The 27,643-nt window shown below is 37.4% G+C and overlaps 1 protein-coding gene across 1 annotated transcript in view; it reads right to left on the reverse strand.

Annotated features, from left to right (window-relative positions):
* Positions 1-27,643, reverse strand: part of LOC117003600 (macrophage mannose receptor 1-like) — a 49,005-nt gene that overhangs the window by 17,500 nt on the left and 3,862 nt on the right. Inside the window, exons 4-15 of the mRNA XM_033073645.1 lie at positions 25,671-25,832; positions 22,491-22,604; positions 19,102-19,248; positions 14,569-14,751; positions 10,688-10,845; positions 8,561-8,674; positions 6,621-6,736; positions 5,148-5,296; positions 3,873-4,072; positions 3,131-3,255; positions 1,941-2,028; positions 904-1,048 (exon numbers count right to left, since the gene is read on the reverse strand). Coding sequence (XP_032929536.1) covers positions 904-1,048; positions 1,941-2,028; positions 3,131-3,255; positions 3,873-4,072; positions 5,148-5,296; positions 6,621-6,736; positions 8,561-8,674; positions 10,688-10,845; positions 14,569-14,751; positions 19,102-19,248; positions 22,491-22,604; positions 25,671-25,832 — 1,701 coding nt within the window. The remainder of the gene's footprint in view (positions 1-903; positions 1,049-1,940; positions 2,029-3,130; positions 3,256-3,872; positions 4,073-5,147; positions 5,297-6,620; positions 6,737-8,560; positions 8,675-10,687; positions 10,846-14,568; positions 14,752-19,101; positions 19,249-22,490; positions 22,605-25,670; positions 25,833-27,643) is intronic.

Below are 27,643 nucleotides of genomic sequence, written 5' to 3' on the forward strand. Positions count from 1 at the left end.
CTCTGTTTATTCAGTTGTTCTGGATGTCCATCTCTCTCTTTTCCCCTGGTCTCAAATACTTGAATTCTGGCTTAAACCAGAGGCAGCAGGAATGCAGGCTGGGTTATCATCTGATGTGGTGTCCTAACTCCTACATAGTGAGGTTCTTTCCGGTTTTTTCTGGTTGAGAGCAACTTCTACCTTGATCTAACAAATTTCCCTAGATAAAATCTCACTGGAAAAGATCTCAAGAAATTAACCAGTCATTAGTGAATTGAAAAATTTTATACTAAAGAATTCCCCTGTTTGTTTTTGCTATGGCATCATGCAGATGGGCTTTTGGACATTATCATTAGTATCTCAGGAAAACAATTTTTTATACAGAAAAACTCAGTTTAGGCTTACCAATTAGTTTTGTACTAAAATGTAATGTCACAAATAACAATATTTATTAAGAAAATCTATGCCTAAGAAATTCTCATATCAATAAAAGGCAGAGCTGATAGTGATTGTCAATAATCTAATGCAGAAAATCTATATTTATTTTGCTCCTCCGTGTCCCACCATAAGAATGCAATAAAACACTTAAATGTGCGCTTTCTAAAAGGCTCAAATTTAGATAGATGCACTGCAAGTGAAACTGAAGTGTTCCCTACATTATAAATATTGCCTTGATATCGTCAGTAAATAAAATCATCCAAACACATATCTCATGAGAATTTAGCAAGTAATCAACATGTACATGCAGAAATAAAGTGTCTTGAAACCAGGCTCCATCCTGAAACTACACAATCTTAGCAGACAAAACAGCACCTGAGGCAGGAAGAGGAGGGAGCTATTCTTATAAAGAGATTTTGAATTTTTTTTTTTAAATTTAGGTAAAAATAATCCAATAATATCTTCTTATTTCTTTCTTAGAAATACCTTTTCTTATTTGGCAAATCCATCCATACAGATAATCACAGTGTCTGTCATTCCACAGCATGCTGGAATCACCACTGATCTCTGTACAAAGTTCAACTCCTTGATAATTATTTGGTTCTCCAAAGCCCCAGTTTTCATACCTCACCTATGACAGAAGTAGATTCTGTTATATGGAAATAAAGTAAGGAAAAGAGGGAGGAGACAGCATCAAAGCACAGACCTACAAATTGTTCCTATTGTCAGGTTAAAAACTTAGGTAGGAGGAATCCAGAATCTTCCTGTGCAAATGCTAACATTTCAAACTTTTTTCAGATTGCAAATGGATTGCAGTTTAGGTAACAGTTGGTTTTGTTCACTCTTGGAAGAATATAAACATTTTTATGGGACCTAAATTCTGTGAAATACATTTAATAACATTGTTGGGGCATGCTACATCTTGATATTGAACTAATTAAATTTACAATATGAGTAAGATAGGATATTATACAGATACAATAAAAATGTTGGCATTTGCCTCAGAAAGCATTACTGCTATCCTAGTTTTTCTATATAAAATCCAGTTGCAGGTTCTACTGTAAATTGCCATCAAGCACACCTACATCTCCAAAACTACTTTTGTTTCTACAGTTTTAGTTTTATACCTTATACCTTAAACTTTTATATCTTAGTTTCAAGTGCAGTAAGTCAAACTGGCATTAAAAAAGTGTCTTCATTTCCACGGAATGTAAGCCATTTCAGATAATCAGCATAGAAAAGAACAACTAAAGAAGGACTATTTTACACAAAAAAATTCTTGCATTTGTAAGAACATCCTTTTAGTCTACATGTATTTAATTTCCTTGCTGATTCAATATGTATCTTCTAATCAAAAATCATTATGTTTTAGTCAAAAATATCAAGCCATGAAATTGCCATTCATTAGCTTTCCTAAAGAGAGCAAGATACAGAGGGTTATGATGAAACACAAAATTACACAGAAACACATACACTACACATAAATAAGAAGCACACGAAATGCAGAATATTAAATTACTCACTGGAGATCCATCACTCCAAGCAAAGCCATCGTCAGGATTCAAGTAATACAAACCCATCCAAAAATTTTGGTGGTAATAGCCATTGTTTCTAAAAAAAAATGCACCAATACCAATAAGGGCATTACAATATTTTTAACAATCTATCATTTACTAGAGTTAAGAGTTCTCTAAGGATAACTTAATGCTGTTAAAAACAACAACAATTAAGATGGAAATAAATTAAAATGCAACTAAATGCAACTGCTTCTAGCTGTTATCACTATGCATTAACTCAGATTGAAATACAGATCAAGAAAATTACCAGACACAACTCCTGTTCATAAAGTGGCCTAATATCTTTCCATAATGGTTCACTGGCTACTGCTGCTCCATTTCTCAATTCTTCATTTTTTCTGTAAAGGCACTTACAGTTTTCAAATAGAGAGTTACTTTCTGCAGTTGAATCACATTTTTAAAATATCACCTTCTGTAAGCAGACACACTTTACTGATTTATCTGAATATATTCAGTCAATTTGTGGCAATGAAGCATCTGACACTTCTTCCTTACTGTAAATACACAGCTGGGATTCTAGTACGGTCAGAGCATTTTGCAGGGCCATGATGTTTCTTGCTTCTTGGTTAGCCAGGAATGTACAAGATCCTTGAGCCTGGTTTGTTCTTGTCGTACAGCAAGTGTTACCTTTTCATCTTGTTTAGAAATCTCACATCTGTTTTTTGCAGTTCAGGGACTTACTAACCTTATTTACCTTCCTTACATAAGAAAAAAAATTAATCTGACATTGCCTCTGCTTTTTGATTAGTTCACAAAAGTGACCAGACAATCAGCATATTATTCAGATTTATTAAACTGTACGTGAAAACAACTGGCATCTGTAGTAATTTTATAATATCAACTCCTCCACAGCAAATAGCTTTACTTCAGATGACAAATGTTGCCTTAACTAGATATCTTGCCAATGTTATTGCAGCACTAGCTTTTGAGATGTGTTATTTCAGACTAGCTTTGTATGGCTATCGCTGCAAGTCACACAACTGCTATTTCATCAGCTCCACGTTTTTGCTGTGTGTTTGACACAGACACGGAATGCAGACTGGTTCATACATAAATAAACACATACACCCAAGTAGAAGTATTTCAGAAAGATGAGGAGGCTGGCTGGAGCAGCAGCTGACCCCGCGGATACTCACGCGATGGAGCGCCATATCACATACTGCTCATCCTTGCCATTAATGGAGGCCAGATCCCCACCTATGGCCCGGCAAAACTCCTGCGATTCCAGCCATGTCTTCTTGTGCTCTGCTCTGGAAAAAGGCTAAAGAGACCATTGTGCCATCAGACAAAACAGACCATGTAGATCACAAGATCAAGAAATATTAGTTACCCAAAAGCAATTGATTTACAATTATACTCTGTGGGGATTACAGAAACTCTGAGTACAGGCTTAGGAATGTGAAACACAGGCTTGGAACCAACTCTTTAAGTCAAGTTAGCACACTGCATTGCTGATGGGAGTGTCTACTGCACGGCAACAACCAGACAACAAGCTGAACAGAACTGGAATTTAAGAACAGAAGGTCAAACATGAAGACAAGTCTTTAACAGAATAAACAAGACCATGAGCATTTCAGTAGAAAGGAAGACTTCTACATATAATCTGAAAAAAGGTTATGAAACAACAGGACACACATATGCCAATTATTATGAAACAACAGGACACACATATACCAATTATTATTTGGATCACAAAATATTCCGAGTTGTAAGAGACCCACAAGGATCAGCAAGTCCAACTCGTAAGTGAATGGTCCATAAAGGAATCAAACTTTCAACCCTGGCATTATTAGCACTATGTTCTGACAAACTGAGTGAATCACATGTATGTGAAGCAAACAGAAACTACCTTAATGCAGAACTAAGCATCATACTTACTTTGAAACAGAAGCTAATACGATTGCTGGAGTCCCAGCCCTCTGGACACCGGGGTACAGGAGTTGTTGTGGGAACAGGTGGAAGTGTCACTCCTTCTGCCCACACTTTGCATATGAACTTTGATTTTTCTTCACATTTTATTACATCCCATAATCCACCTGCTATTCCAGTCCTCATGGCAACACAGCCTGGCTTTCTTCCTGATTGCAAACAGGAATGCACAAAAATGGTATTTAGGGCATTCTAAGTAGTTAGAAAATTTCATATTCTATCCTGGCAGAAAGAAAGCTGTTGTACAGAGTCAAAAATGTTTCTAATGTTAGAGCAGGTCCCTGGGAGGACCATGAAAGTCATCAGAAGGCTAAAACACCTCTCCTACAGAGAGAGGCTTAGGAGTGGGGTTGTTCACTATGAAGAAGACTATGGGGAAACATTATCATGACTACTCATTATCTAAAGAGTGATTATAATATGAAGAAAGACTTTTTACTAGAGTTTATAGTGACAGAACAAGGGACAACCATTTTAAAATGAAAGAAGGTAGGTTCAGATTTGTCATAAGGAATGAATTTTTTAATTATCAAGGTAGTGAGTAACTGGAATAGATTGCCTGGAGAAAAGTTCCTTCATGAAAGTTCTCAGGGTCAGGTTGGACTAGGATTTGAACAACTTGGTCTAGTGGAAGGTGTCCATGGCAAGGGTTGGGGACTAGGTGTTCTTTAAATGTTTTTTTAAAAACAAACCATTCTGTGATTCTGTGATTCTAATTCATGAAGGAAAAAAAATTTCTTTGTGATGAGATCATGTCAGAGATTAAATGACCTCCCACTGCTATATTTTGTCCCTCTTGTCTCACCTTGCAATCCCATTTTGTCTAAGACTCAGAGATGCTTCATGCATGCTGTGGTCCCACATGCTCAGAAGGTGGAGTGAACAAGTGAGATGAGATGTGGCTGCACAGGCAGGACTCACAAGGAGGGTCACTAGGCCTGCAGAGATTGCTCCTCCAGAGAAGTACAGGCACTGACTTCCCCAGAACAGTTGCAAATCAGAAACATGATCTCAATTAAATGTTTCTTCCCAAACGCATAGTAAAAACTCATTTCGGCACTAGGCAGGAACTTAGCAACCACATCAGATTCTTGGGGAAAGCAACTGGATGTATTTGAAAGTCATTGGCCATTATGTCATCAAGAGAGTGCTAAGGAAAATACTTCAAGCAGTGAGTGACTCATTTTGGGCCCTGGACTCATTAAACAGCACAGTCATACCTACCAGGCATTTCAGAATTCCAGTGTGTAAATAAGACAGATTCACCATTAGCCCACTTGAAGGTTCCCTTTTCTTCTATATCTGAAAGCCCAATCCAAAAATATCTTTCTGTTCTCAGCCCAACCAGGCTGGTCAGATAGGCTTGTTCGTATCTATTCAAAAGAAATCAGTCGATAAATTAATATTGTTAAATTTATTTTTTAAAGTTGTAAAAGGTTTGCTATTTTCTCAGAATTACTGCTGCACCTTCTTGAAACCATAGCTTGGATGGATTTTCTCTAGTAAAGAATATAACAAAATCATCAAATAGATATTTTACAAGCTTCAATACTTTGCTTTCTTCTCAGATGCCCAGTGAATAAGATGGCCTAATCATGAACTGACATGAAATTGGTGGTAAAGAAGAAACCTGACATGCTTATGTTTTATACCACTATATTTTGTAAGCTTCTAGTACTCCTGTATTTTATTACTTCTTGCTTCAGACAAATCCAAAACTGAAAAGGGCATTTCAGCATTACTGAAGAAAGCTACAAAAAGTACATGCAAAAGTAATATGACACTAAATTATAAAACTGAGGAACATTGTAAATTAGATCCAATGATTAAGTAAGACAAGTTGTATTTAGCAAACAAACCTTTTAGAGGTAAAGCCTGTCATAGTTCACTGTGGTGTTTAAATAAACAGCTCCTAAGAAATCAGAGCAAATTAAAAAAACACTCCCCTTAACAAGCTCTGAAGGTCACATTAATATGAAAACATTTCTATAGCAGCTGCAGTGCTATCTATGTTTAGAGCTAGCATTTTTGATAGCTGGAGCTTTCACAGTAGAACACACCTATTTTGATTATATAGAAACAAACAAGAGATTGTACAAAGCATCAAGTCATCTACAGGAAAAAATATTTTGTTTCTTAAACCTTATATTTTTCCTATATTTCACATGAAGTAATGTGCACTACTTCTCCAGCAATTTTGCACACTGTGAACCCTGGTTGCATTGTGACGGAGTTTCAAGTACCAAGCACTTTAAATACTTTGATTTCTCACTTTATTTTTTTAAAAGCACCTCAATTCAAAGACCAGATAGTTGAAAATTATATCCTTTTGCTTATTTTTACCACCTTTTGAAAGGAATTCAGAGTCATATCTCTTCATTTAATAATCAAAATTGGATTCTGTATTCCTCACTCAAGTTAGTCACCACAACTAAGAAGTGGAAGATATAGTTCTACTTTTTCTTTGACATAACCATCTATATCAATACTGATTTCACAGCTATGACCTACTTTCAGTATAAACCAGATTCCTGGATTTGAACTTACATGTAAAAACTGTGAGAAGTTCTGTGTTGACAGATAGTTGTCCTCTGAAGCTAGATTTTTGCTGATATCAGAGTCTTTATTCTGATATGCAGGTGACACTAGAAGTTGAATCCTCACGTGATCCCCTCAGACAAGTAAATGTTTACCTACCTGTCTTCAACAGTTGCTAAAAAAGCCTGATGACTTCCACAGGTTTGATTTGCTTGAGCAAATGTTACAAATGTATTTCCAATTAAGTAACAATAAAAACCATGTCTTTTCCAGCCCTGTCAAAATAAATGTGAAGTGATCACATGCGGGAAAGGGAGACGGAAAGGGAAAGGGACCAACAAAAGAGAAAACTGATTTATGCCACTATTACCTAACCACTAGACTGTGGAAAAATATACAGTAATTTCACGATTACAAGCCGCACCGGATTATAAGCCACAGGTCCGGGTGTCGGCAACATTTCGTTCTTTGTCCATAAATAAGCCGCACCTGATTGTAAGCCGCACTTTCGTTCGCAGCGAGGATCTGCGTGCAACTTTCACAAAGCTGCCAATTAGTAATCGCGGGATCACAGGGTTTACTGGCTCGGCCCTGCTCGGGGCAGCCGCCAGGAAGCAGCCCCAGCCCTGCTCGCTGCTGCTGCTGGGAGGAGGGAAAGGGGCGTGCCCAGCTGGTGCCACCACCACACCCCCTGGGGCCAGGCAGTGCCACCGCTGCGCCGCCACCCGGGGCCAGGCGGGCTCTGGCTTGGCTTGGGACTGCTCCTGGCTCAGACTTCCGGGTTGGGAAATTTCCAAAATTTGTTCATATATAAGCCGCTCCTGAATGTAAGCCGCACTTCCAGTTTGGGAGCAAAATTTTAGTCAAAATGGTGCGGCTTATAATCGTGAAATTACTGTAACTAAAAAAGTCAGAGTGGTAACAGGCAGGATCAAAACTTTTTAGAATTTTGCTTCATAAAATAATTTTCCATATCTAATAAATTATCAATCAATGCATTCTACTCACAAAGGGATGAGAGGCTTTGCTGTGCACCTTTTGTGCTCAGAACAGGATTGTAACCAGCACATAGGTATCATGCAATCATGAGGCTGATCTTGAAATGCAAACTCCAGCTTGAATTTTCAGAAAGGGAATGACACCTCAAACAAGTTTATTTCTTCTTAGCTAACATTAAAACTCACTCCTAAAGTTTTGTCAAGCAAATATCATTTACCCAGGAGCATGCTCTCAGAGAAGCTTGCTGTGAATAGCCACAGTTCACAAAACATTTCTTCTGATGGTTTTCAACTCATCACTTTTGAGAGACTTTTTCTACAAGCATGCACTTGCTTCTGTAGGTAATGGTAATATCCATAAGCATGAGGAACCTTAATTTTCTCCAACACTTGTAAGGATTCCAGGTACTCTTTATAAACACTGGGAATAATCATCAAAGACTTTCTCTGAAGCTGTGTAAAGCAGACTTGGAAGAAAAGGCAATTTCTTCAAGGAAAATAAATACTCCGTAAGATTTCCTATGACATAATGAATTTCAGTAGTTTTTTATAATTACTAGGTGTTATGCCATTAGGAGGCAAGCAAGTAAGCAATAGATCTGCTGACAATTCAGAAAAGGTACAATAGATTCATTTTACCTGGTCGCTCATAATAAGTTATTCAAAGTAGAAAGCACTCCCAGAAACCACAGCAAAGCCCTGAGAACAGTATTTAGACAGGAACACCCTCCCTGCTATGAACAATTTTGTTAGAAAACTATAGCCAGAGCTGAAACGCAGCTGATGGTACAGGCAAACTCTTTAGGGAAGTTTGAAGGCCAATCAAGGATAAATGGTCTGCTGCAGGGATAACAGGTTTGAGATTTGGTTTAGGTTCTGGAAAAAGAAAGGGAATATCAAGAGCCAAATGACAGACATAGACTAGATTTAGTCATATAGATCACCTAGCCCATCTGCCATAGAAATGAGAAGGTAAACTCTTCAGATTATGATGAAACAGAACCTACTTTTCCTGGTTTTTTCTGTCACCTAGGTGACAGTTTCTCTTTTTTTATCATTCTTAGCAGCTTATTCATATCAGACAGCTTTTTCTTCACTTACTCTCTGGCAGCCCATGTCAATAGCTTCCTCTTCTGTAGGAGCATCTGACATAGGTTTCCTTTTACAGATGTAGCCAATTTTCTTCTCACAAGAATGGTCTGCCCAAAATCCATCCTGAACATACAAAGAGAACCTCAGTCAACTGGGCTTTAATCTCAAAAAAAAATATCTGGTTTATACTTCGAAGTATGTATAATTTTTTGCTAGCTTTCAATAGAGAAAATCCTTAATCTAAGTTCAATGCTTAGTTCCAATGTCACTCCTATCTCACTTTTTCTGGAGCTGATTTACCATTGACTTACATTTTCTTTGATTTTCTACTCTTCTGAAAAGCAATCCCTTGAGCGTGATCACAATACACCATCTTTAAAAAGACTACTGATTTAATAATCACGTGGAGGAAAGAGAGATATTATTTATCCCCACAGAAATACAGCTCTAACAGCAAAAAAAAAACAACATCAGAAGACAGCACTCCTTAGTTAATACTTCCACAAAACTTTGAAGATATGAAAAGTTCTTTGTCAAAGTTAGAATTAATATTCTTATTCCTCATAATGCAGGTTCTTTGAAGGAACAATGACATTCAGTGGGAGTTGTACTGAAAGTGAGGAACATCACACCATGTTCCCAAAATATTTTACATGCACTTTGGCTGGACAGAGGAACTGAAGTATTAAGAGATTAAGGGAAACTTGTGTGCCATTCACCTGTGCCTTGAAGACTACACCTTCGTAATTGCAATTTCATACCAGTTGGTGGCAATTTCTTTTTTTTTTCCCGTTCTTTTATTCTTTCAAACCACCCCTCCCCCCAGCAAATGTAAAATAATCATCAAGGCAATACACAGACACTTGCATCAAATATTCCAAGCTGTCAGGAGCACATGGTGCTTGTGTCTGTCCTGTACTTACTGCAAGGCAAGTCCCTTGGTGGCTGTCACATCATCCCCTGCCCTGTCTGTCTCATTAACCCTTCAAATAATCACCCAAATCTCTGACGTTCTCAGACTGGGAGAAATCACCTTTGCAAAACCTTCAGACTTTTCCGACACAGGAGAACCTACTCTGAAGCTATGGGTCTCTAGTTGCAGAAAGATCATTTGCTACCTTTCCATAACTGTGTCTTCAGTAGGAATTTCATGCAGTAATTTCTAGATACTTCTTACTATCTTATGAGCTGCCTTCTGCTAATATATCTCTGTTCTCTTACTTTCTTGTTAACTAAACCCAAACACTTCCTTGAAAAAGAAGGTGGTGTTACAGACAGGCTTTGCTCCATAAAAATGTGATGGATTCAGATGGCTTCTGCCAAGGACTAATCAACCCAAAAATATCAACAATGGAAACATAAATGCACTTAGGTAGGTTAAAGTCAACAAACTGAGAAGGTCAATTTATGCATTGTTAATTTTCCAAAATAAGAAAATAACCTTTGGTATGTGTACATGCTTTTTTCCCTCCTGATAAAATAGAAAAACTCTAAAGGAGGTAGGAGTTTAATATTTTAATCATCACAAAAAGGAAAAACACAGCATCAACCCAGACTGACTTTTATACCAGGTATTATCTCTGTTCCTATAATACTCCCAAGTCAGTAATGCACATACAAGCATAGTAATTAAACCACCTAGATCCAAGATTTATAACTTTGTCTAGAAACATAAAATTAAGATTTCTATTTTCTTCTAAAGAGAGTATTTCTCTCTAGCATCAATAAAAATTGCTAGTGTAATTTTTTAAGGTGAATCCCATATTCAGTCAAAAGATATACAAGCCAAATAGATCCAAAATGTCTTTTTAGCTTCCTGAAGAAACACCTTTACATATTCATCTGTTTCCCAGTGTAATTACAAGATTCTTTTAAAATTCCACATGCACAAACTGAAATATGGATGTTGGAGGACAGTTGTCACTTCATGTCTGCTTCTCAGAGAAGACAGTGAAATTTTCCGGCAACATCAATCAGACATTCTACCTCAAAAAACTAATTCCTGACTCTAAAATAGGCTGCTTCAAGCAGTAATAATTTCATTTAAAAATTATTTTATTATTTGCTTTTGCATAGAAAAGTCCAAATGATAAATGAAATAATAAGACTATTTAATCAATGGCTTTGTGACTTTACCTTTCCCTTCATAACAACACAGTCCTCTTGCCTGTTGTTTGCATGAGTGGGTTCTCCACGAAGCCACTTAGTGTAGGTGACAGGTGTTCCATCACTCCATTCAAAATACATCTGAACCTTGAGGTCATTCAACCCGATCCACAGCTCATCAGATGGCTCTAAAACATACAATTAACAATCCTGTCACAAAATGTGAATTTTGGTCTTTGTGGAAAAGAAAAAAAATTATTCTCAGGAAGTTGAAAAGGAAGTCAGGAAATTAGGGTTCTCAGTCTCATTGAGGTCAGACTGATTCTCCTATACCCCTTCCAGTCATCAGGAAAGGCCACTCACCAAAGTGAATAAATAATAAATAAATCATAAAATAAAGGTGTTCAACTTCATAGAAAGCAATCAAAATACTCCCTTTGGTGAATTATATTGCAGCACAACTAGGTTAATCTTCTTTTCCAAATCAAAACTCTTGTAACAAGATATGAATAAACACCTATATAAAATATTACCTTGCCTTCTCCTTCTACTTTTAGTATAGTGAAGAAAGAAATTTCCTATTTTCTATTGCTAAGACACACAATGATGTCTTTCAGAGCTGAAAACCAAAGTACTTGCAAGTTTTCCCATTATATGTATTCCTATATTTCATTCAATTTCAAATTAAAATGCAATTCATATGGTTTTTCAATTTTTTTGACTTTACAGTTAAAGGAGATAGCTGTTGGCTTTTGGTTGGAAGGAAACTGCAGGACTGGTCAAGGAATTTACTTCAAAGTATCTGTTTTTGGGAGGTTTATTTGCATGTGTTTAAATTCCACTCTAACACACTGCTACTATAATGTTCATATCTAGCTTTACTCTGAATAAACTATTTGAATAAGGAGGATTAAAAATTTGGGCATTTATAATCAGGCTGAATTCCATCATTGTCACAGGGTATTCCTCCCTAGATACTTTGACTTTGTTCAGTGAAATTGGCATTTTTAAAAATATTATTTCATTATTTATTTCCAGTCTCTTATCCAGCATATACTATAGGGATCAAGTACTTGTTTTTGTCCACAGCACTACTACTCACACTGACCAAATGCATGCTCAGTCCTCTCCCTGGATAGCTGTCTTTCCAAGCAAGCTACTTGGTTGCTAGAATTTGCTCCTTATTAACGTTCTTCATGAATAATAAGGAGACTACATTTTAACAGTTTTCTCCTTAATTTATGACCTTTTATTTCTACTCATCAAACTCAGAGATTTTTCCCTGTTTAGTTTGCTATCAAAGTTCTTGCATTCTTGAATAAGTCTTCCTCTAACACACTCTATCCAGACTGACCATAGTCAACATGACAATGAAATCACCCATGGAAATTAAAATATCAGCTTTTTGTGAGCCCACACAAAAGGTCACCAGTTGCAGAGCAGGTCTCTCAATGGAACTGGAACTGTTTCTTTTCTGTTTCTGCTGTCCCTAGCAACAGAAGTGCCTATAAATAAGCTAAAAGTCATTGTCCCTAAGGCACTCTTTGTGATTAACACATTTCAGACAGAAGTTTTCCTAGATTCCACCACAACCTAAAGTTCTTCAGTACCATTTCTGCTATCTGCTAGTTTAGGAACATGGAGGTTTCCCATTCTGGCCAGCCAAGACACAGCAAATATCACCCTCCCAGCCAGACACTTGAATGACAGTCAGCCCTCTGCCCTTTCTCCTTCCCTTCCTTTACTCTCCTGCCTTTATTACACCTAAGTGTGATCAGCCCTCATAGCCTATCCATAATTTCTTTTATTTTTTTCCATTTCTCCCCTCTGAAGAAGCCCTCAAATTCACAGGCTCTCAGGCTCCATTTTCAAACACACACCTTAACACTTTACTGTAGACTGCGCTTTATGTTCAGAAGTCCCCCAAAACGACATTTCAGTACCCCTGTGTAAATTCTTTAATTTTTTTGTTTGTTTGTTTAGTTATCTCTTAAAATCTTTCTGTCTGTGTTTATTGAGCATTTGTCAGAGTAGAGGCACCGTCCATGGCCAAAGCTCCTACTGTGGTGGGCTCACAACAGGGTAATAAAGACAATAAACAACATTCTTCTGTAAAATAGCTATACCAAAGCCATCAAAATAAGCCATGCAAATCTATGGAGTCTCTTCCTACGTAACCTTCTTTTCCTCACTAGAGCTGTTGCATTTTTGCAATCATCTCTACAGCTGTATGTATAAATACTAAGGGAGTTTTCTTTCCAGCAGTTTGTAAAGCTGCTTCCCATTCTCAGTCATGCACTGGGCCACATTTGTGCCACATCACATGCTGGACTTCCGTGTAAACATCCAGAATGCACTTCTTCATTCTTCATGTTCCTCTCTAAAGTTCTCCTTTGTGGGTGATGCCAACAAAAGCTCAGCTACCATGACAATATTCATCTCATTATACCCTTTCTTCCTTTGTTTTATCATGGGACTGTGAATTGTTTGGCACAAAGACTTTTGTTCTTTCTGTACAGCAGCATTCTGATGCAGACAAGACTTTCTAGGCATTGCAATTCATGGTGTTCTCCTCTCAGTGGTGAACAAGGGTAATCCAATACAGTCATCAACTGTCATAAAAGCCTTCTTTACTTGTTCCAATTTTACTCCTATAAAAGAATACTTTCAAAATAGGCTGTTGCAGCTAGTGCGCATTTTTGAGAAGCCTGGTTTCCTTCAAGACTATTCACCTTTCAGAAACACACAATTTTACTAAAACAGAATAGCAGTTCAGGAAAGGTCTCTGGAGGAGGTATTAAACTATGAAATAACCTACTTCCCATATGTAAGATGAAAATACAACTAGTTTCCTTTAGAATCTAACTTCTATCAAATGTCCTAATGTCTCATCAAGAGGTCCCACCTTTCCTAAGAATATCTTTTAAAAGAGCAAAAGTTGTTCATGAAAGACCAAGTCACTCTTTCAAGAATGTGAAGGTAAGCACAAGTTGCCATGGAGGTAGCTAGGATACAAAAGCAAAGCATTTCAGCTGTTTGATGATTTCCACTCCAGGACTGCTGCTGTGCTGCAGCTCAAGGCACATGGTTACATTTCAGGTGAAGGACAAACTAACTCATCTTTTCCTGGCACTGAAAGCACACACAGGATCAGGACACCTAGGTGTAAACCTGCTTCTCCCACAAAAAGCAGGTAACTGTTCCTCCATGCAAGAGCAGGTTCATGTAAAGCAATAGAATGACGAAATTGCCTCAGAATCAGCATAGCTGCATCCTCTTAATGAACATGTCTTGCATCTCTAGACTAACTTGCCTTGCAACAGCTCAAATGTGTGCCCAAAAACCAAGCAAATAAGTATTGTATTTGCTATGGGGCTCATCTGAATCCATGCACAGGACAGATGGATTCTTTTTTCAGGAGAAACACAACCAGCACAACTTGAAACATAAGGACATGGCAGTGTTAATAATAGGACATGGATCTTCCCAAACTATCTTGGACCAGCAGACTTTTCTTCCCCCCGTTTATTTTTGAAGAGGAATTGTAAAATCCTTTCATCTTATGAAAAAGTTTTAAATTTCTTTAATCTATATAAAAGGAGAAAGGAAGAAGAAGCAGCCCTAAGAAACAGGAGTTTGGAGATAATGCAATTTGCATCAGTGACCACAGCTTTTCTGTGGCAGTGAAGTCTGTTTGAGTTTTGTGCTCCCATTCTGTGTTTTTTTTTCCCCTGATTTTTTGAATTAAAAATTTAACTCCTCCTGCACCTTGTGATAAGGACAATTATTTTTAAACAGTCTCCTCATTTTATTAACAGGTAAGACATGTTCAAAACCCCTTCTTTACTTAGTGTGTGTATATATATATATATGTATGTATATATGTATGTATGCTATAATGAAATACTCACGGTACCCAAGTTGAGAAATAACAAAGCTGTATTCTTCGACATTATGGATGCTCGCCAGATCTCCATCCTCTTTCCTGCAAGATGTTAAGGCATCTTTCCATATTTTGGGGTCCCTATGAATTATGTAACAGTGACCAGCATATGACATCCATTGATCAGGACACCTAACAGGCACATTAGTCTCTGAAAAGAAAAATTGCCATGAAGAGTTTCAGAATTCTGTTCTTAACTAAAGGCTAAACTTCACATTAGAAAATATTTAACAAAAATATTCAATTGTATATTTTCCTTACAAAGAGCAGTAGAGATGAAAAATATGTACACTGATAAAAATCTGCATGAATAATTGAAAGTTGGAGCTTCCACACTGTTTTTAAGAGCACTAGAGTTGCAAACAAGTGCTTGCAACTTGCAAAAAGATAATTAAAACACAGTTTGGGGTTTTATATGCATGCATATATGCATACTAAAACATAAGGTCTGCAGAGTGGTGCTTTCTAATTTTTCTACACTGATGCCAGCACTTCTCTTTAACCCCATACATTACAAAACATATTTATGAGAGTAATTATATTTCCCAAAAACTTAGGCACCTTATGGGTTAGCCCATCTGCTAGACTACAGAAAGAAATAACTGATTATACATAATCCTAAGAGAAAACAAATTGGACTACTGCTTTTAAGAATCCTTTTCAGAAGCTTAACTGAAAAAATTATGTTGTCAAAGTAAATGATTTATGCTGAAAACTTGCTTTCAGAAGCTCAGTAGAAGAGCATCAGAGAATTGCCAACAAACACATTACTGTTCAGCAAACAATTCAGCCTTGGGAGAAGTGCCACCTGAACATATAACAAACAGAGTATTGCTGTTGTAGAAACAAATTATGATTCTTGCAGCTCTTTATTTATAATCAGCAGATGGGTTTAGCAAACACCAATATATAGAGTAGAACAAGGACAGCAGGTTTTCAGAAATTCTGCTGCAAAAAAACTTGTATATGACAGAAGAAAAATTGTGTTTGTTTAACAGTGGGATAGATTCTGTAGAAATATTTAAATAGCCACCTAAACTCATTACCAGTCAGGCCCATGTTGCAGGCATGTATCCTGTTTCAACTGGACTATAGTGATGATTAATACTTAGTGTCACAACACACATTTCTGTTATAAACAGTACCTGCTCTTTCAGATCTGTGTCTAAAAAGTGCTAGCATGTTCTCACAAAATTCTAATAAAACTCAGCTTTTTTACCCTGGACAAAAGGCTCAATGCTTGGTCAAAGACTTCTCAATTCTGTCAAAGGAGAGGAAAAATTGAAATAGAGGGTGGGGGAACCCCACAAAACAAACAGAATGTACATGCTGATGTTGGGAGAAACCAGAGAGCACAGAGGTGTCAAATGCTGTTGTAGAAGTTGGTCTGATGCTCCAGACAGCCACCTAATTCATCTTACACCTGGCCTCAGCTCTGAGTGTATGGCTTTGCCATAAATCAGAGAACACTCAACTTACCCTTCTGCAAACTGCAAACACTGCATAGAACAGAAATCAGCAGTTCAGACACAGCCACAGAGTCACAAAGGTATTTATGTCTCAGTATGTCTGTGAGCATCTCTTTTTCAAGTGGATACAGACTCTGATTGCTCACTCAACCCTAAAGCAGCTATGGCAGGACAGCAAGACTTTTGCTTGTAGACCCAGTTACACCAGGGAACTTGTTCCAGGCCACAAAAAAAAAAAAATGCCGTTGATGGTCTTTCTCTGGCGTAAGTCTCATTGAAATACATTGTTGGGGATTTCTTAGTTCAAGAAACTCTTCAGTTCTTCATTTCAACTGCTCAGCAAAAATTAACTCTGTGCTTCCCCATCCTACTTTTAAAGAAACTACTACACAACTCAAAGCCATCCAGTTTACTTTTTCATCCTAATGGAAACGTGCACTACTCCTTGGACAATATTTCACTTAAACAAAAGAAGTAATGCAATTTATCACAAATAAAAACTAAAGTATGATATTACATTAATGTGTAAACAATATTTTTCCACATGTCAAGCTGATAAATTTATCAGCCTGTAACTATAGAATAGTTATTCCTCAAATAGAGAGCAAGTACTCCTGTGAAGCTGACTTTCTGTAAGTTTGACTTTCTGAAGTCTGAAAAATCTCACAGTGCTTGACTTGTGTGTCTAAAAAGGTGAAAGCACTAGCTGAAGTCAGTCTCATGATTCAGACATGCAAATTTCTCTCTTAGACCCAACCTACTTGGTCTGATAAAACAGAGATACAAAGTATATCAGCAATAACACTAAGAGTATTTCTTTTGTCTAGCTTTAAAGAAATATTTGGCAAAAGTACTTTAAGATCACCACACTTTGTTGTCTGGGGCTGAAATCGGTGTTGGCAGTCACTTGGTGGAGGTAGATAGACAGCCTTTTCTTTCAGCATTTTGAATTTGAAATAAAGTATTTCTATAATCTGCAATTCTAATTTGCTGGGTTACAGAACAAATGCTCTGCAGCCCAAAGATATTTTGATGTACAACGTGATGTGGCCCCCTGTTGGAAAAAATATTTTGTTACATGAAACAAAAAAAACCGCAAAACAATCCTGCAGATGTTTGCTTTGTGAAAATCCATCTGTAATGAAAACAAATATTCTGTAAAGATTTTTTCCAACTTTGTTTTGAACACATGAATGATTGTATTCTGTAGCTAAATGCTCCTCTGTGCCACATACTGCCCTGTTAGACACAATTATAACTTCTAGGGTTAAAATGTCAAAGGCTTGTCTTTGTGTTTAATGTCAGGTGAACAACTAAGTGCATGCATGAATTTGCAATTAATTTATTTCTTAACTCAGGAAAATATAATCTGCCACCAGCCTTCCTTTACACCTTTAGAAGCTGAGGGCACCTAACACCTTGCATGATTCCATGCTTACTCCTTTTATTACTTCCCCTCATGGGACATTTTGGAAAATATTTTAATAAGTGAACCACTGCCAATCTCTGGTTTATCTGTCACAGTGTTTACTCAGCAATTTCTGTTTAATTGAAAACTTTTTTCTCTTCCTTCAAACTGCTGACAAACCAGAGGGTGGAGCTGGCAGTTAGGAACAAAAGCCAAATGCAAAAGAGAGTAATGACCATTGGACACACACCTCCCTCCAAAAAACCTCTGAATTTAAATACAAATAATACAGCAGCCAGCCTTAAACTGGTGGTATTTCTATAGGCATCAGTGTTTCAGAACTGATGCATGAAACCTGAGAAGCTGAGCAGTAGCCAGCCAAACAACTAAAACCTATATAAATGAAAGTATTTGGGTATCACCTATATACAAATACTAATGAAGCTTTACATCTTAAATTTAAAAATAATTTAAACATGCATTGAAGTCTTTCTCAGCTAAGGCAATGAATGTACTCGATTTCAAAACAAAATTATCAAATTAATGAATTAATTAATATGTATTTTGCTATCTAGTTAATGAGACACCAGCTCATTCCTGTGGTTTCTTCTTAGCAACAATGCAAAACAAATGAGGCAAAATCCTCTGTCCTAAGTGTTTTTAACAGGATTGATTCTATATTGGTAAAAGCAGAAAAAATATTAAAAAACACCGACTGTTTTTTAAGCCAAATATCAAACGCTGTTTTTCCAAGACATCTGCTTAGCAAGTAGTGATGAAGATTAATAAATGAATTGGAAATCTAGTTCCAGTTCAGCCTTCTACTTCTAAAGTCTATACAAAACAACTTCAGTGGATTTAAGACATACAGGTATGTCCTGGGAAAAGAAAGGAACTTGGAAAGAACAGAAAAAAGGAATGAAACAAAGGAATAAGTTACAAGATATTTATAGTACACAAAGAGATAGTAAGGAAAGACGTCAAAATAAATCTTATCTCTCTTCTATCTTTCTTATGAGGCCAGTTCCAGAATTACATTTCTTCTGAAAAAATGTCTCTACATATACAATTTAAATTTCATAAAGAATTGTATCTGTTTTTTATATGCATACAAATAAATATTTTTATATTTCTATATAAACATTTCTATGCTTATACAACACATAGATACATTAAAAAGATCTAATTCTAAAGAATTTTAAAAAATTTTTCTAGTCCACTACTGACTTGCACCAACTCATAAGCAGTAAAAATTACAGGAAGAAGTGAATTAGTTTCATTGTGTACATGGGGTTTCAGACAATTACATCATTAAAAAAATATTAAACTCCTTTTTTATTATTTTATAATCAAAATCTGATGGTTCTGCTTGATTTTGGGAAAGAGAACTCCACAATTTTGCAATTTAGAACTCGAGACTATTGAAGTAAGATTATTACACAGGAAATAGGGAGGCCAGAGCAAAAAGGAAGTACATACTGTTCACTTTCAGAGAGAATCTTGGTCAAACCACAGTCTATAGAGTACTTTGCTTGGCTTTATCACATGCAATAATACCTACTCCAGTTACAGATAAAAAACATTGGTCATTAAAAATTTGTTGAGGGTTTATTACCAAACCTACCTCTAGGAATAATGAAAGATTCCAAGGTAGCATTTCCTCGTTTACAAATATAGCCAAGTTTCTTATCACATTCCCAGTTCTCCCACTTAGCACCTTTGCCAGGATTCAATGCACCACAGATTTTTCCAGGTTCTGGAGAAGGATGACCTTAAAAAAAAATAGAGCAAAACAAAAAACTACCACAACAAATCTCAACACCAACAGAGTATAAGCACAACATGGTTACCCTCCCAACTCTCACATTCCCTTCTGGTCCATGCTACCACCACAAAATGCATTTACACATAGACAACTCTGGTACTTGACAGTCCTTTAGCCTGAAGGGGTAAGTTCATTGCCCTAAGAGGTAATTTTTCCACAGCAGCCACAAGTTGTTAATTCATAATTTAACAGCCTCTGCATGTTCAAAGTCCTGGTAGAAGGTATTACAGTGTATATGTTTATATTCTTTGGGATTTTTTTACTTTTCTAAATGGAGAACGTCTAAGCTCCAGAGGACAGTCTTCAGGTAAAAAAACTGTTCCATAAGCTAGTTGAATTCTGCACTTGTTATATGAAAAACAATAAGCAATTATTTTGCTGATGTGAATGTACCGCTTATTTGTCTAAATAACATGACAATATAAGGATATTTGTAGACTTTTTGTTATAGCGGATTAGCATTAACTCTAACAAAAACACCTAGAAGAAAAGTAGAACCTGAAAAACAGAAGAAATTTCAGCAATAAACCAGGTGAACTTTTCAAGATCTGACATACTGTTATTAAACTTAGCATGTTTTTTCTTTAATTTCCAACCACACTCCACTATACTACATAAAAAGCATTGATACTACACAGAATAAACACAATAAAACAATATTTTTAGAGTCCAAGATTGTTCACTGAAATTTTCTTATACCATTAAGATTTCATTACTTTAGATTAAATATAGCCTTATATTTGCAGTCATGTTCTATCTTCTTCGCAGAGGAGAAATAGATATGCTTATTTTAAAAATACAATTTTAAATTGCATTATTGCACAAATAAGTTCAGCTATTGGCAGATGGATCCCCAAAATGTCTAAGAAAAATCAGTTTTGTTAAACATCGATAACAGTTCCATTTTTTTCCATTTATTTAGAGCTAGTGAAATGAAAAATTAAGAAGTTCTCACTAATTCTCTTAAAATATGTTAACGGAAAAATAGCCAGTTCTTAAACATCCAGTGTCATGGGGATGAGACAGAGGGAGGATGACCAGCATAAGGTGATGAAGTAGATAGATAGCACAAATATAAAATATGTTATATGGAGATAAGAGTAGAGTATTACCTTAGAATGAAATTGAGGAACATGAGGAGTTAAGGATAAATGGAGTTCATTTTTGTTACATCAAAATACATCTTAACTATTTCACTCTTTACAATACAACTGAGAGTTGTCCGCAGTTTAAAGAGCCATGAACAGCTCCTCCTGCTGCTTTGGTTCCATCTCACAACTGTATTTCCCCCATCCCTCTCTGTGTGCACACTCTCATCAGTGCCCTCAGATGACAGATCTATAAATACCTCCACAGCAACTTGCACTTCATCTCTTTACCTGTGTGCTCACTGCACTGGAGAGATAGTTATAAAGTAGTTCAATTCACTCTTCAGAGCTTACCTGCTCAAGAAGTTTGTCCACCTAAAATGTGCTTTTGGCCTTACTGACACAAGGAAGGCCCTGGGTGATACTCTGGAGTACGCACTTACAGTTACTGATGATTAAATGCTCAGTGAAGATAAAAAGCATTTACACTGCAGAACTTCAGACACCTATTTTAAATTACAGTAATTTCACGATTATAAGCCGCACCATTTTGACTAAAATTTTGCTCCCACACCGGAAATGCGGCTTACACTCAGGAACGGTTAATATGTGAAAAATTTTCTGACATTTACAACCCCCGAAGTGCAAATCGGGGTGCCGAGTCGAGCAACCTGCCAGTAAAACTTGGGACTACGTGATTGTTACAAATTGGTTACTGTGTTGCGCCACGGGTAGAGCCGGGCTCTGTGCAGGCAGTGCCGGGGGGATGGAGGGGAGAAGGCGGGGGACTCCCTCCTTCAGGCAGCGCAGCCCCGGGGGAGGCAGAGGGCTCCCTCCTGCTGGCCCCGTGGCGCGGGGGGAGGCAGGGGGCTCCCGTCCCCTCCTGCTGCCGCCGCCGTGGGTGCCAGCGGGCTCCATCCCCACCTCCCACCACCGCCGCGGGTGCCGGCGGGCTCCGTGCCCCCCTGCCACGGCGGCGCAGCACCGGGCCAGGGCGAGCGAGCTCAGCAGCTGCCAGCCCCGAGCGGCCCTGCCAAGCGGCAGCGCCGAGCTGGGCCACCTGGCCCCGTTGGCAGCCCCGAGCCCTCACGGCCCGAGCCGAGACAGTAAACCCCGCCATGCCACGATTCTGTTACTATTTGGCAACTTTGTTGGACACGGGTCCTCGCTGCGAATGACAGAGCGGCTTATAATTGGGTGTGGCTTGTGTATGGACAAAGAATGAAATGTTTGCCAACACCCGGACATGCGGCTTATAGTCAGTGCGGCTTGTAATCATGAAATTACTGTAGTCTCCAAAAGCTCCCTGAATAGCCATTGCAAGAGAACAAGGAACAAGGCAAGGGTCCTGCAACAAACACTATTACATAGGAACTCTGAATAGTCAACTAGAGATGCAGCCCTTCACCTTGTGCACAGATGGCAGAGAATCTTTTTAATGACAGCAGCAGAGTTCAACACTGTAGCCACAGTTGTGGAGTAGCTGGGCTTCTGTCAAAGTATTATAGTCTCAAATGTTCAGTTTGTTATGTTCAGATATGTTACTGTTGAAGGCAGGTTAATCCCAAATGAAAATGAAAAGCTATTCTTCAAGCAAATAGAAAAAATTGAGCAAAAATAAATTGGAAAGGAACTGAAGAAAAGCAAAAAACCCTCAAAACTAAAACAAAAAAACCTGAAAACATCATTGACTTCAAGCATTGATATACGTCTGTCATCGCAGTGTGCCAATGAGAATCTGCACAAAAGGAGGGGTGGGGGAAAAACATCATCTCACAAATGAAAACACCTACAGCACCTGATTTCTTCTGTATTCAGAAATAAAATAAACTAGGAAGATATGCAAATGAAGCATCAACAGATGATTTAAAACTTTCCTGTGGATTTTGAGGCTGTCATTTCCATTATGAATAATAAATTAATCCTGGTGCATATCCCTAGCATAAGGGCCATTACGCAGTGTTTATAACCACAATCAGAATCTTTCAGCATCAAAACAAGCTCAATAATTGCAAGGGAATAAAGCGCTAGAAAATATATTTGTTACTCAATGAACAAATTTTTGCCTTTTGAACTGCATAGCAATGAGTTTAACCTTACCTGGAACCCAGTTTAGGTACCGAAAAGGAGCACCACCAACCCACTGCCATCCACTGTTGAAATTCAAACTGTTAAGACCAAACCAGAGAGCTGAACTCAGTGTGCGAGTCAGACCTAGGTAACAGAGACAGAGAGAAAAATTGGAAGTCCACAGTAAGAGCAAACAATCCTCAAAACTTGAGAGCTGAATTCTTGTTAAGCCTTCTCTATTCTCCTGGTACAAGTTTTAACAATTGTTAACATTCTAGTTGTGGTGGTTATGATAAACCTAAAAAACAGGTCATCTTACATTGGTCAGTTCAGTTTTAGAGTTTTGACACATTTAGGTTTGGAGAATTTTATTACAACAGAAAACAAAATTACTCTGCTACCACTGATCACAATATGAAACTTTTTTTCAGAACTATTTAAATATTAAATGGATATAGTTGCAGAAAAGGTCACAAAACAAAAATCAGTTTTCTAAATTAAAAGATATCATTTCCCAGTGTGCATTTTCACTTTCATAAAATTAAAAAGTGTGAATTCACAGAGTAAAAAAAACCTGCTCCCATTTATCAAAATACATTAAAATGCAATCATTGCCAACATCATCTTTTTAACAGCATATCTTGTGTATTTTTCAGACTGATCTGATTTCAGTTCTTTAGCCAATGATAAGTCAGGCTTTAACAAAAAACAGTTCAAATGTTTTCCTCTAGCTCTGAAAAGCACTTAGAAATATCATGCTTATGTATGGTCCTTCTGAACATTATTCATAGTCATTACTAATCAATTCTCTATCTCTGCCCTAAGTATAAGGCTTGGAAGCTGGATGCCTGTTGATTTTTTAAATCAACAGCTGGATGCCTGTTGATTTTTTAAATTTAAGTGTGTTTCTGCATAGTTCACAGAAAACCATTGTGCAATATGTATCATTTGTTTCTTCTTCTACTGACGCATCACTCCAAGATGTTGCAATGTGTAGTTGGCTTTGACAACAATGATGGATGGCACATGAAACACAGTAGAGTTAAAAGGAGAAAGGAGTTGACTGGAAAGGATTGGAATCTCAGACCTGGTTTTGCACCAACACATTAACTTGCTCTGTTACTTCTTCTGGACAAACAACTTGTGGTTAGGAGAACTGAGAACTGAGCACGACAGGAAATCCTAGTACTGCCAGGGTAGTTGTATAATGAAAAACTGATCTTCAAATACATTTTGCAGCAGTCTCTCAGTTTGCAATTAAAACTAATAACTACCTTCTGTACCAGCACCAGTTTCTCCCTTGAGCACTAATTCCAACAATAATTTTCTCACAGTCATTTAAAAAACAACCCATGTTTTGACCAAATCTTTAAATTGAAAACAGAACTTTTGACAGAACAAATGGCATTAAAAGTAAATTGGTCATTCCTCTAAAGTGCAGAAATATGGATTTGGTTGATGGACTACTAGATGGATAAGGAATTGGCTGGAAGTCTGCATCTAAAGAGTTACAGTCAATGGTTAAGAATCCAAATGGAAACCAGAGACAAATGCTGTCCCTGTAGGGTCTATATCGGGACCAGCATTATTAATATGCATGTCAGTCACTTAGACAGTGGGATTGGGTGCACCCTTAGCAAGTTTGCATATGACACCCAGCTGAGTGGTGCATTTGACCCCTTGAGGGAAGAGATGGCAACCAGAGGGCTCTGACAGGCTTGAGGAGTGAGCCCATGCCAACTGCATGAAGTTCAGCAAGGCCAAGCACCAGGTCCTATCCCTGGGCCACGGAAATTCACAATATCAATATGGACTAGGGGGTGAACGAATTGAGAGCAGCACTGCAGAGAAGGACTTCAGGGTGCTGGTGGGTGGCAAGTTGGCCACGTGTACCTGCAGCCCAGAAAGCCAAACATGTCCTGGGTTGCATCCAAAGAAGTGCAGATGCAGGACAAGGGAAGGGACTCTGACCCTCAACCCTTCCCTGGGGAGACACACTTGGAGAGTTGCATTCTGCTGCGGGGTATAGTTCAAGAAAGGGATGGAGCAAGTCCAGAGGGGGCAAGAAATTTCATCAGAGGGCTGGAACATCCCTCCTGTGAGGAATGGCTGAGAGGGCTGGAGTTGTTTAGCCTGGAGAGGCGAAGGCTCTGGGGAGACCTTATCATGGCTCTTCAATACACGGAAAGGACTTCTAAGAAATTTGGAGAGAGACTTTTTACCAGGGCATGTAGCAACAGGACAAGGGGTAATAGTTCAAAAATGAAATAGGGTAGAATTTAGATTGGATATAAGGAAGGCAGTTTTTACAATGTTGATGGAACAGGTTGCCCTGAGAAATTTTGGTGCTCATCACTGAAAATGTTCAAGGTAAGGTTAGATGGAACTTTGAGCAACCTAGTCTAATCCATGATGTCCCATACCATGCCAGAGAGGTTGGACTAGGTGTTCTTTAAATGTTCCTTCCAACCCGAAGCATTCTCTAACCCTCTTATTCTACAAAATTAGACAGTGTAACATAGAGTTTGTGGTATAGAATATTTTTTCTTTCAACTGATGTAACATATTCAAAATACTTTTTAATCTAATAATTCAACAGATGAATCAGTGGACTATTTCATCATATATGTACACAGTCTGAAAACATAATAAAGAGAACTTTCTCATGTAAAATGTAAATACATTCAAGTAAAATTTTAGAATTTTCTCATAGGAGAAGTGTGCAAACTCCTTCCAAAAACATTGAAGGAGATTGAAACTAAAAGAGAATATTTATGAGTCCTTTTGTTTATTAGTTCTTTTTGTTTTCATATTTTAGGATATACTGAAGATGCAATGGTTTAAGTGAAATAGGCAAAACTGCTGACTAGTACACACTACAAGAAGCATGCAAAAAGGATGCAATTTTGGCATCTATATCTTCCATTACAAACTACTTCACATTTTTCTGCATTCCAACATTCATTCTTTATTGCCTGCATTATTTAATTGTTGTATTTTTATGTTACTATTAGTTTATGGCAATATTTAATCATGATAAAATAAATATTTTCTCTCCTATATTTCCAGAAGAGTCATTCATTATAACTATTTCAATTTACTAATTATTAGAATTGAACACATATAATTTTCAAGATGGAACATGCCATATTAGTGTCACTGTTGCAACAATACATTTTTTTAAAGAAATGAAGGATAATATTGACCTACCTGTCAGGTATGTTTGTTCATGTAATTCTGTGATACTTAATAACTCTGCCTTCTGCTGCTGACAGCTTTTTCTTGCCTGATGCCATTTCAGAGCTGTCTCAGAGTTTATCTGATACTGGACATTTGTTAAAGGGTCTGTATTCCACAAATCATCACTAGTAACTATAGGGAGAAATGAAAATGCTGTAACTCATCATGAAGACAAAGTCAGACAAAATATACCAAAAATAATGTGTAGCAAGAGACACAAAATGCCTGAACACCACTATAGACAAATAGTTAGAAAGGAATCCTGAGGTTCTTGAGTGTAGTAGTAGTTCCAGGACAGCAGAAAGGGAATGAAACAAGGTCAGTTATCTCTAGTACAAAAAATCTGCTGCCTAAGATAAACACTAAGTGGTTAAAAACATGATAAAATAGTGATTTTGTGAATGTGGGGAGCAAGACTAAAAACTTCTAGGCTGATGCTAAGGCATATATCAAGCTGAACTTTTCTCTGAGATAAACCCCAAATTTTTCTACTAATTTGGGTCACTATGTAAAGTGGCTATGGATTTTCTTACTGTGATTGTGGTAATCAGACCCAAGTGCTGAATGCAAAGCTGACATCATCAGTATCCATCTCATATTTCCCTGCAATTCCTGATTTCTTAAGCATGTGTCTGACATAGTATGGCTTTCTCCTCTGCCATGTAGCCTGACTGAGCTCCTTGGATACCAGAACTTGGCACTTTTAGGCAGTGCCAGTGAAAGCATCATCCAAAAGGACCCAACAGAAGGTACCAGGTACTCTTTACACTGCTGCAGTCTCTCCTGGCTCATCTCACAAACAAGCAACAGAAAACAGTGTGATCTTGATCTGCCAAAAATGGAACCTATGTGAGGTCCCAACACTGAGGTAAATATCACATAAAGGGAATAAAGTTGCGAGACTAAAGCAGAACACAGCAGAGAACACTGCATGTCTGCCAAGAAGGAGAAAACAACTGAATTCCTGATGCCTTTATCAGCTTCTCAAGTTGCAATCTGAAAAAAACTGAGAGAAAGAGGTCTCATCTTAATTCAGAGTACTCAGAAACTTCAGTCTGCAAATAGAGGGAAACAGTACAATAAATAAAACTCCAAAGAAAGCATGATGCATGCTAAATATCAGGAGGTCACTTACCAGTTCCACTTTTTCCTGTATAAAATCTGATTATCAATAGGTAATATAAAGTGTAATAATGACATTTTGGTAAAAATGGGAACTTTCATCTGATTATCACATTATCCACAAATCAACTTCTGTTCAAAATATTTTATACCTATCAGAATAAAAACTTTGTTGCTACATTATGTTCTAAAAGACCATATATCCCTGTGCACATGCCTGGGATATAATTAATATTGCAAAAATAGTAAAACTTATAATTCAGTAAAGGAAACTGGCTCTGACTTGATAGTAAAGGATTCACAAATCGTATGCAATTATTACAGAGAAGAGGTAAACAGGTCTTGGGCATTCCTCCAACCTTCCACCTCAGTTCCCCAGTCTCATAATTTATAGCTGACTTCCATATGGTGCTCTCTTGTAGAATTTTGGCCTTTCATAAAAATCAAACTTGTTTCTAAATATTGGAAAATTTGCTTTTAAGACGTTTAAGAGTTCAAATGTCTTTGCAGAGCAGGATTTTGGAAAATCTATATGCTATTGTTTAAAGCTCAGTTCCCCAGAGAAACAAAAGATTAATAACTTTTCTGGAATAATATATTTTAACACACAACCGAAATTAATGTTAACTCACACCTGTCCTCAGTACGTAAGTAGAAAATTATTAAAAATCTGGACTCTATCCCTACACAGATTAATTCAGCGTGCATTTATTCTCTGCAGTTTTTGTTTCTGTCATAGGCACCAGCATTTTTATGCATTGCTTAGAAGGCTTTCTGAATCCTTCGCTAAATACATGGCTTTTTCATCCATCAAGAAAGAA

Source organism: Catharus ustulatus, chromosome 1 (genome assembly GCF_009819885.2).
Source record: "Catharus ustulatus isolate bCatUst1 chromosome 1, bCatUst1.pri.v2, whole genome shotgun sequence".
NCBI classification, from domain to species: domain Eukaryota; kingdom Metazoa; phylum Chordata; class Aves; order Passeriformes; family Turdidae; genus Catharus; species Catharus ustulatus.